This window comes from Mytilus trossulus, chromosome 12, assembly GCF_036588685.1.
Source record: "Mytilus trossulus isolate FHL-02 chromosome 12, PNRI_Mtr1.1.1.hap1, whole genome shotgun sequence".
NCBI lineage: Eukaryota > Metazoa > Mollusca > Bivalvia > Mytilida > Mytilidae > Mytilus > Mytilus trossulus.
In genome coordinates, this window is record NC_086384.1 from 50,785,776 (window position 1) to 50,796,841 (window position 11,066).

At 33.5% G+C, this 11,066-nt stretch overlaps 1 protein-coding gene across 1 annotated transcript; it reads left to right on the forward strand.

The window, feature by feature from the left end:
• The first annotated feature begins 214 nt into the window (after window positions 1-214).
• Window positions 215-7,511, forward strand: LOC134693687 (uncharacterized). The gene is made up of 5 exons (XM_063554583.1): window positions 215-576; window positions 2,414-2,540; window positions 5,755-5,863; window positions 6,291-6,427; window positions 7,118-7,511. The coding sequence occupies exons 1-5, from the start codon at window positions 318-320 to the stop codon at window positions 7,416-7,418; spliced, it is 933 nt and encodes a 310-aa protein (XP_063410653.1). The 5' UTR covers window positions 215-317; the 3' UTR covers window positions 7,419-7,511.
• Window positions 7,512-11,066: the final 3,555 nt, after the last annotated feature.

An 11,066-nucleotide genomic window follows, 5' to 3' on the forward strand; every position in this document is an offset into this window, starting at 1 on the left:
CCGCGATTTCGCGAGTGTGTTCTAGTAGACCATAAAAGGGCATCAACAAAAGGAGAATATTCTTCTCTGGATCTTTACACCCTTCATAGGGTAACCATACTTTCGTATGTCGAGCAGTTCCGCCACTAAAAAATAAACGAAAAAATAAATCAAAAATCATTAATCCGATTTACATTGAGAAACAATTGATTCTACACTCATTGGTCGAGAGCCCTATACTCTACAGGTTAATTACCTCCTGCACGTACCGGTCCGTGTTATGTCAACATTTCTAATAAATGTCAATAGTATTATCTACCCGACCATAAGAAAAGGTAATGTATAGGCACACAAAAATGTCTACCTGTTCAAAATTGTGTATCTATTTGACTTATATTTCAAGTGTTACAATTACTTTATCCCAAACTTTAAACAATTCTACAAACTCTAAAGTGAACTGTGTTGCCGAAATTTCACACAAGGAATTCTGGGAGAAAGAAGATTTTCCTAATCCTCAAATTAATATTAATCTCTGCGGAAGACATTGTAAGACGTCATGGATCTGTGACCCTAATGCAGTTTTATCTTCTCAACAAGGTAAGATGTACTCACACTTTTACTAAAAATAGTTTTGTAAACAGGGAAATAAAATAACCGTATGAGAAACATGTATGGCGTTTGTTTCTTCTGCATGACCAATCAACAGGTTCGCTCGAATACGTACGAACGTTTAGAAAAACAGAAATGTATAAACGTCGGAGACACCTATTTGATAACCAATAGAGAATCCCTCATTATCAAACCTCAGGCACATAGGTGTACATTTTTTGTTTTTAGAAAATAAGTAAATAAACGACCTTTACATACCTAGAGCACAAAAACAAACACTAAGGATAGTTGAAAACTTAGCAACCTAGTATGTCTTTACGATAATCTTAAATATGAAGTAAACGTAACTATCGTGTGAATCAATATCTTGCACACTATTCTTCTTATAAAGTATGGAAAAAAATATAGATTGATGTACAAACATGTAAAATGTAAACTCAGACATGCAGACTTTCTCGTATTTAACAAAATATTTAAAACACAATGTGCAAGGTGCAACACCACTACATAGCGTGTTTCTTATTACATAAACCGTTTATTTACTTGTTTATCTATAATTGATAAATCTTTAAATATGTCTCAACACCTTTGATCTCGCCCGTCAATGAAGATTTAAATTAAAAATAGAATGATTCATTTCGTTCTTTATCATGTACCTTTCATCGAACGCTTCTTACGGTATATATGTGTACATATTTGTTTTTCGTATATTTTTTATACTTGAATTAGGCCGTTAGTTTTCTCGTTGGATTTTTTTTGTCATTGTCATTTTGGGACCCTTTTTATGGCCGACTATATATGCGGTATGGGCTTTGCTCATTGTTGAAGGCCGTACGGTGACCTATAGTTGTATATTTCTGTGTCATTTGGGTCTCATGTGGAGAGTTGTCTCATTGGCAATCATGCCATATCTTTTTTTTTTGTATGTATGTTTATTCCAATTATTTATATTAGACGCTTACATCTTTGACTATTATGTAAATGGTATTTTAGTTTTATTAGAGTTATCTTCACGCGACCATGGGTGGGTACAATTTTATGTTCGCCAGACGCAATAGAAATCATATGTGTATAAAAGGAGTTAAACAACCTAGAAATATGTTTTAAATTAACTTATATTTTGTACCTCAACTGAATCAAATGCTTTTCTGACTTAAAGTATCAATCCTTACTTCTAGATATTTTTAGCATACAATTAAGGAATGAGTGTAATATTTTTTCTGTCTATGAAGAAATAACATAAAAAATTTGGTGCACACTGAATAACGTGCGTGGCGGGTTATTTAACAGTGTGCACCACATTTTTTATGTTATTTCGAACAGACAAAAAAAATATTAGTCATTTCTTATAATTTAATTCTAAATTCCATTTTAAACCGAAGAAAACCATGAAAAAACGTAGATGACGTCACGGTCACATGACTAGATTATGTCTATGGGCTCATAACAAAATAACGTCAGCCAATCAAAAGACGCGTTACATCCAAAATTAAATTATGTTTAATTATAATACTGACGTCTTACTCAGTCAGAGTTTTAACCCTGTTCTGACTTATAATTCAGCCAATCAAAATACTGGATTTGATGTTTCGAGCTTTGTTCTCTGAGTGCTGGGTACAGTTGTATGATTGAGAGCCCAAGTGGACATATTCTCACACAAAGCACTTGAAGCCAGACCATTTTTTTTTATAAAGGTGTAGGTAGGCGAAACTAAAAAAAATATCTACAATTCAGAATTGATTCTTAAGAAAATAACTGGGGTTTGAAGAAAAAAAACAGTTGTAAGTTTATTCATTTGAACATAAAAATTTTAAACACATTTCAGCGGATGAGCTCGATGCTATCGTTACTACAGTTGTTGAATCAGGAAAATGCAGCTGTCAAAACTGTACCAGTACCGATGGATACAATATATCAATAGCACTTGTTCCGTCGTTAAAGCCTTCTATAACGTGAGTATTGGTTAGTCCCCAAGGGTAACACCATCCTAGTAAACAGTACTTCGGTATTGACATCGAAATACGGATTTTGTGTTATTCAAATTTGCTGTTATAAAATTTTTGAAAATATTTAAAATTAAGGAATGTTTCTCCTTCATGCAAAGCTCGGATTCCTTGTCCAGCTATACTTGGTTTATAGCTCTCATACTTTTAATAAACTTTTGATTTTCAAATATTTTGGCCTCGAGCATTACTGAAGAGACACTGACTGTATAAATGCGCATCTGGTGCAGAAAAAAAGGCACCGTTTATATATGTTATTGACAATGATGCATGCAGTCTAGGAAATTAGTTGATATATGTAACATAACTTATTCTCTTTGGTCTAAATTTATGAATTAAAGTATTTAATACGGATTTCTGCAAATTCAATCTGATGGATATTCAGGTCAATCGCAACTCGCTTATTCAAATGAGCATTGCAACTCACTTATTTAAATGAGCATAAAGAAATCCGAGATCTGTATTTAGTTTGATTTCAATATTGTACATGTATATCTGTATTGACTATATATACAGAGCATGTTAAAAATAAAGAAATACACTGTTTATATAGTATAATCATCTTTGGCCGCCACCCCTGATCCAGAAAAAAATGTCTAAAATTGCCATATGATCATACACGTCTTTTGTTAGCAAAACATGTTGAACCGTAGGTTGCGGCCTAGGGTTTCATCAAGATTTTAGGTTCGAAAATCACAAACTCATCATATTTTGACAATATGTTTTAAATGTGTTGATCAGTCAGAAGTCTTAAATTCTTTAAAAAAAAAAAAGGTTGCATTTCACCTGGTGGAAAGGCTGTCGGAAAGAACCATTTAATAACCAAATTATGGCCATTTTTATTTTTATTAGAAAGCTGAAATGCAAAACCATATATGGCCTTTGGTGTGTTCAAAAAAACTTTTCTTTATTCTCTACACCAATAAGGCTAAAAAAAAATGAAAGCTTTAAAAAGTACAAAATGCTTTGTTTATGGGCCAGCTAAAGGACGCCTCTGGGTGCGGGGATTTCTCGCTACATTGAAGACCTGTTGGTGACATTCTGCTGTTGTTGTTTTCTATGGTTGGGTTGTTGTCTCTTTGACACATTCCTCATTTCCATTCTCAATTTTATTGAAAACGTGAAAAGCTACATGTATATACTCAAAAGTACTGATCTCTTTAGCACTCGACACAACTCTGTCAAGTCATATCTCTATATCTGTCGCCGTGGCACCACCCAACTTGAAGGTTTAAATAGCCGATTGTGATTATAGAATTAAAACAGGATTATCTCCCGTGATATGTACATGAGAAGAACCAAATGTTCAATGCCATCAAATCAATGTATATAAATATCCTGCATTTATCAGTATTGACCATAAAATCAGGCGATATATGATACTAGTATATCTGTTTACATTTATATCTGGCCTTGATCAATATCTAATATTGATATGAACATGCATCTTATATATGTATGGTATGTTCAATTCTTAAGAAAGTAAATTTTGTAACTTTCCGGATATCTTTTTTAAGACGTACAGGTCTCTCAACAATAAATAAATGAAATGACACAACCAGAAATCTAGAAATATTTCAATAATGTTTTATAGCTAATTTACAAAAAATACTTTTGAATCAATGATTTGAAGCATGTTAAAGATAAATATATAGTACATAATTGTATTTATCATTACGGCGTAGAAATGTAACGAAAAAAGAGTTTTTGTAGGTGAAAAGAGTTTTGGTACTTGCGCAGCGGCGCTTAGTATTAATGATCGTGTTTTATATCCATGTCATATACATATAAAATTGAGAATGGACATGGGGAATGTTTCAAAGAGACAACAACCCGACCATATAAAAAACAACAGCAGAAGGTCACCGACAGGTTTATATATAAAACAAGCCAACAAGGGTACAACATCACCATTAAATAACTATAAGATGAACAAATATTAGATATTTTAGATCACAGATACCCTTCTTCGGTAATAGCACGATGTCAAATTAATCCTGTCAAGTATTCAAATTGAGACAATATGAAAATCTTGAAAGTTTACAATTTAAGCGGACAACACAGACGCTGGTACAAACTTAAAATTTCCAAACACGGGCGGCGCAAAAAATACAAAGATATGCCAAATAAAAAAAGTTATTTGCGACGTGAACTGGCACAACTCTAAATTTCTAAAGGTTGTGACAGTTTAGATGTTATAACTGCATGGAGCACAGTCCTCAAACAAACAAAAATCAAAAATGCCTTAACTGATCCAAGTTGGTATAATATTTCAAATTTGGCACGGTAGGGCAATTGCAACAGAAACTACATACATGTATTTATATATATAAGGTCAAAGTAATCTTTATTTGCAAAAGGCGTAGCCGAGATCAAGACTCGAAACTCGAAACAACTGATAATTGCAGGATCAATATGAAATCACACATGCTTTTGTGTGCAGTTGTTATATTTCCTATTTTGCAAATTCGGAATTTGTTATAGATATATTTTGAAATACCGAATTTGCAAAATAGGAAATATCACACAGTTATAGGGGCTTATCTCGATGACAAATATCCCACATCTCTTTTTATGGTCCTGCAACGAAGTTGTCAGTGCCATATAGTTTTACCCTTGTCCATCATTTTGGCATCTCGTCATTCCGCAACAAACCATTATACGGCCTTTTTTTCTAAAGCCTTCAGATATTGGGCTAAATTTTTGGTATGTGATTTTACCATGTTGAGTTATAGATTAAGTTGAAGTTAGGTTTCGCTCCGCTAATTTTTGCCAAAACTATGGGCTTTAGGCTTTTGATAAATTGTTGAAATCACAGTTATACGGACTTGTTTCTAAACGCCTTCAGATATTGGACTGATTTTTTGGTATGTGAGTTAACTATGATAAGGTGTAGGTCAAGTTTACGTTAGGTTCCGCTACACTGAATTTTGTCAAAATTAAGGGTTTAAGACTTTGAAAATTGTTCAAAATCACAATTATACGGACTTTTTTTTCTATATGCCTTCACATTTGTAGCTGATTTTTGACATGGGAGACTACCATCATGTTTGTCTCCACATGTGTTGTTGATATTGCAGATTTTCAACTTTTTGAGACGGGGCCATTTGTGTTGTTTCGACACATTTAATGATTCATATAACTGTTCTATATTGATTTACAGGAGTCAAAAAGATTCTGCTGTGGACTTCATTCACTTCATACGAAATAGCTGGAACTTTCAGAAATGTGACAATGATATTGTAATATTACTATCAAAAGATGACAGAAAGGTAATATATAATAACATATATTTCGTTTGAATTATCTGTTGTCTTGAAGGCGTCCAGTGACATAGAAACATTTCATACAATTTAGAGCCGAAAAAACTGCAAACATACGATCACGTCACAACTTACTGTGAATTGAAGAACAACGCCATTGAGTAAAACGTGGTTCGTTCGTTCAAATAAATCTGACAAATAAATCAAACATGCATACTTATGATTCAATAATTTTTTTAGTGGGTTCAAACGGAAAAAAGAAGAAGAAAGAAACGCGACAATAAACGTATTGAATACATTTTATTTTCATCAAACTCGCGATTACAATCTTAACTAATAGTAAATAAAGTATTTAACTCCTCTTTCATATATTATGTTTTTTTTCATTTTCTCCAACTTCTGTAATTATTTTCTTATATATGCTATTCTTTTGAAGGTGTACACAGAAGCAGGAACAACTGCCAATAAGTTTCTAACAGACGATTGTATCGATCAAGTCCACGATATAATCGAATCGGATCTGTCTGATGGAAAGTATTATGAAGTATTAAAAGAAATGACAACACAATATAAGTAAGTACGTTGATATTGTACCGTCATTCGTCACATCTCGGGCGATTCCGTACCTTCATCTAACAGCGGAGTGACCCGATGAGAGCCGATTGATATTGCATCTTTACATTGAAGAAGAGTTGTTTTACTTTTGAATGACTGTTTCGTGCATAATTTATGTTGCAAATTTTGACCTCCTTTTTTCCAAAACATGAGACAAGGGACGACATCCTTACGAATATGAAACCCTCGATAATCGGAATCAGCGAAAAGACATATCGACATACATGTATGGAGGTATCGATTGATGGTTAGTTGTTGGCTTTGAAGCTTTCTCTTTGTGTGTAGAATCCGAATGAAGGGATAACTATAATTGAAGCCTTTGAATTCCCCGCTTAATATTTGTTGTACTTATATATTATAATAGATAACTACTATTTTACTTTTGATAAACTGCAGGGGATACATTAATCATACATCATCTTGTCATCATAAGAATAGAGTCTGGCTGACTTTCATTCGTGAAAATATATACAAATATACTTTACGTGCTAATTTTGATTTTTAACATAAAAGTTTCCTCTGGACTTGACTTCCAACAATAAAATCTTATAAGGTACGGTTATTTTATACATTCAAAACTACTAAAAGAAAAAAAGCTTACTGAATTGTATTATTTAATATAAATATCATGTATTTTTTGTATTTTAGAATTATATTATCAGAAGGAAACTGTGAATACATTTCTGAAAAGAAGACCATGACAATAGTAGCTTTAACAGTTGGTGCTGTGTTCGGAACGATCGTCCTGACATTTTCTGTATGCGCATTAATTCTTAACAGGAAACAAGGGCGCTATCAAAAACAATCGGATGATGAGGAAATTGACAAAAAAGTAGTTTGCACTAGTCGACCTTTGTACCACAGCAACCATTCATTCGACGGAGCCGCTGGCGAGGACATTTGTAATACTGACAAAGACAGTACTGAAGGAATAAAAAATAATTGCTGATATTTGATTTAATAAATATTTATTTATGATGAGAAAGAAAAGAATTTAAACAATTTCTTTATCTAATAATTTTTTTTCGAATATACATGTACATATATATGTCAGCTTATTCTTATTAAGATTTGGTTCACTATATATATAAAATAGAGATATTATTTATAACGTTACACAGAGGACGTACATATACGGTATTGGCTTTGGTCATTCTTGAAGGCCGTACGGTGACTTATAGTTGTTAATTGCTGTGTCATTTTGGTCTCTTGTGGAGAGTTGTCTCATTGGCAAACATACCACATCTTCTTTTTTATATGTTTGATTGCCAAATAAATAACTATTTACCAGAAAACAAATGAATGAGATGAAAATACACTATATGAACCGTACAGCCTATGAAACCCATGTCGTATAGTCAGTTAAAAATTACCGCGGCCTTTTTAATTAATTGAAAATTTAAACTTGAAAAACAACGGCTTGAATTATAAAACAAATTCCCAATAAATAAATAAAATATTAAAGACTCTAAACGAAGACAACAATTTAACTACAGGCTGACTTGGACATGCACATATCGAACGGGACAGTGTTGAAACGTATTTTGGATCACCCAACCCTTCCCGAATATTAGTTAGGGTTGCACTATATAGCGCATTCAAAATTCATTTAATATTTTTTAATATTAAACTGAAACACACAGTTTGCCATAAATTAGTGTTTGATGCAGGCCTGCATGGCTGCAGAAAACGTTTAAATGCAAATATGTACATGTTTGCTACATGTATACCTGTTAATGTTATTCTTCAATATTTGGTTAATTATTACATAAGATCATGCATTTGAAATAAAATGACCAAAAAAATCCACAGTGAAGGAAATTTTTCATTTTCTTCGTTGCACGTACTCTTGAGAACACACTTCATCATAAAGGTGTCATTAACATAACTTTCTCATTTTGGTGTGTTATACCAAAACAGTCTTCCTTCGTGTGGACGAAAAGTCTGTAGAACACGGAAATCATGACTGTCCAGTGTACAGTGGAGATCACTTCTAACCTCTCATTAAATCTGTCAGGAGAACTGTTCTAGAACAGTAGGTAGAACCTTTTAGTCCGTTCTAGGTTAGAACTGTTCCAGCTAGAACTGATTTGGTCAGTTCTACCTAGAACTGATTTGGACAGTTCGACCTAGAACTGATCCTGACAGTTCGACCTAGAACTGATCCTGAAAGTTCTACCCTTGAACAGTTTTAGACAGTTCTAGCTAGAACTGACCAAATATTTGGTCAGTTCTACTTCTAGAACAGTTCTACGGTTAGAACTAATTTCTAATTCTACGACTAGAATTGATTTTTTTATAATTCTACGGCCAGAATTGATTTTTATATAAATTCTACGGCTGAAATTGATTTATAAATTCTACGGCTAGAGTTGATTTATAAGTTTGAAGAACTCTTTGCCTTAATATAAAGGCTTGGGTAAACAAGCGTTTAAATTATGTAGAGTGTTGCTATTTTGCCGATTTTATTTCAGATTTATAATCGGCAAGAGAACATGTTTAACCTGTTAACCCCGCCATATTCTGCATGTCTGTGCCTGTTCAAAGTCAGGAGCATGTAATTGAGTGATTTTCTTTTGTTGATGTGTAACAAAAATTATTTGTTTTTCTTGCATTTTTTGTACATAAATTAGGTAGTTAGTATTAGGGGAGGGGGCATTATTATTTAAATTGTTTTACATTTGTTATTCCAAGAGTCAGGATGGCTCGTTATCACATAACAAAATTATTGGACCTCATTAACCAATATAATAACATTGAGAATGGAAACGGGGAATTTGTCAGAGACAACAACCCGACCAAAGAAAAAAACAACCAGCAGAAGGTCACCAACAGGTCTTCAATGTAGCGAGAAATTCCAGCACCCGGAGGCGTCCCTCAGCTGGCCCCTAAACAAATATATACTAGTTCAGTGATAATGAACGCCATACTAATTTCCAAATTGTACACAAGAAACTAAAATTAAAATAATACAAGACTAACAAAGGCCAGAGGCTCCTGTCTTGAGGACAGGCGCAAAAATGCGGCGGGGTTAAACATGTTTGTGAGATCTCAACCCTCCCCCTTTGCCTCTATATAGCCAATGAAGAAAGGTAAAACGCATAACAATACGCACATTAAAATTCAGTTCAAGAGAAGTCCGAGTCTGATGTCAGAAGAAACAAAGAAAATAAACAAAATGACAATAATACATAAATAACAACAGACTTTATTGGTGATATATGTATGTTAAAAGTATACAGAAAACGCAAACCGGAAGTCTAATCTGACTTAAAATTTCGTCCAATGACGGAAACATATCCGGACGCCTTTTTTCTCGTTTTTCTCCCAAAATAACTCTGGATAATCATATGAATGGATGACAAATGCGATTATGCACTGTACATATAGGACACAGAGGCATGAAGATTAATTTATTGTGGAAAGAAGAGAAGCGACACCCAAAATGAGGTCTTCTCGTTTAATAGTATAGATATGCAATCTTATAAAAATATTTCTCCAATGAGTTGGATAACCTTCTATTCACTTCGATATTTGTACACGTAACTTTTGATCAGTAAAAAATATAGAAAATCTGCTATTAGTAATTGGAAGTGATTTATTTCTTCTAAATTCTAAACAGTTATTCTGCTACTGCAGTGATGTCATTTAGAACTGTTCTACAGTCCTGACTTAGTGATTTAGTCAGTTCTGCTGACAGTTCTACCGTACTTCTACGGTTAGAACTGATTTAGACAGTTCTACCCTAGGACTGATCCTGACAGTTCTACCTCGGGTAGAACTGTTCTAGGACAGGTTAGAACAGTTCTATGACAGATATTCTGACAGTTCTAATGAGAGGTTAGAAGTGATCTACACTGTAACTGCAATGCGATCACAATCTATCACTGTGATATCGTATGGGAAAGACGTAACACGAACGTCAGAGATTATCATTATCATCACAGAGACAATTCATTATAAGAGATCAAATAATACATAAACTAACTATAGATCACTTTAAGGCCTTCAACAATGTCAGATATACAAAGCCCGGAAATGACAATATAAAACAATTCAAATGAGAAAACTAACGGCCTAATTCATGTACAAAAAAAAAATGAACGAAAAATAAATATGTAACATATAAACAAACGACAACCCATGAATTAAAGGCTCCTGGCTTGGGCCTAGCACATTTATACAGAATTTGGCGTTGTTACACCGTGTAAGCGGGACCCCAAACCTACCCCTAACCTGGGACAGTGGTGGTACAGTATAACATAAGTACGAACTATAAAAATCAGTTGAAATAGGCTTACCTCATGATATTAGATGGATACAAATACAAATAGTACACAGTGTGGACGTGGTCGGTTACTTGTAGATCCAAAAATACTTATCAAATATAAGAAATTGACTTTACATTCATCTTTTCAATCATAAGCGAGTTTCTTAATATATATACTTTACGAATACCTATATAAAAGGCCGCAATTTTTTTCTTGTTAGGGTCTTTTATAGCTTACTATATGAATGGGGTTTTCTCATTGTCGAGGGCCTGCAATTGCTCGAATCCACTTCTTCTCCCTTTTTTATTTGACTGAGTACATAATTT

Bases quoted from the DNA above. Each gene is read 5' to 3' on its own strand.
- LOC134693687 (XM_063554583.1), top strand. From the start codon at position 318: ATGTATAGGCACACAAAAATGTCTACCTGTTCAAAATTGTGTATCTAT. The intron at 577-2,413 runs GTAAGATGTACT...AACACATTTCAG, and splicing joins AGTTTTATCTTCTCAACAAG to CGGATGAGCTCGATGCTATC. The intron at 5,864-6,290 runs GTAATATATAAT...ATTCTTTTGAAG, and splicing joins TATCAAAAGATGACAGAAAG to GTGTACACAGAAGCAGGAAC.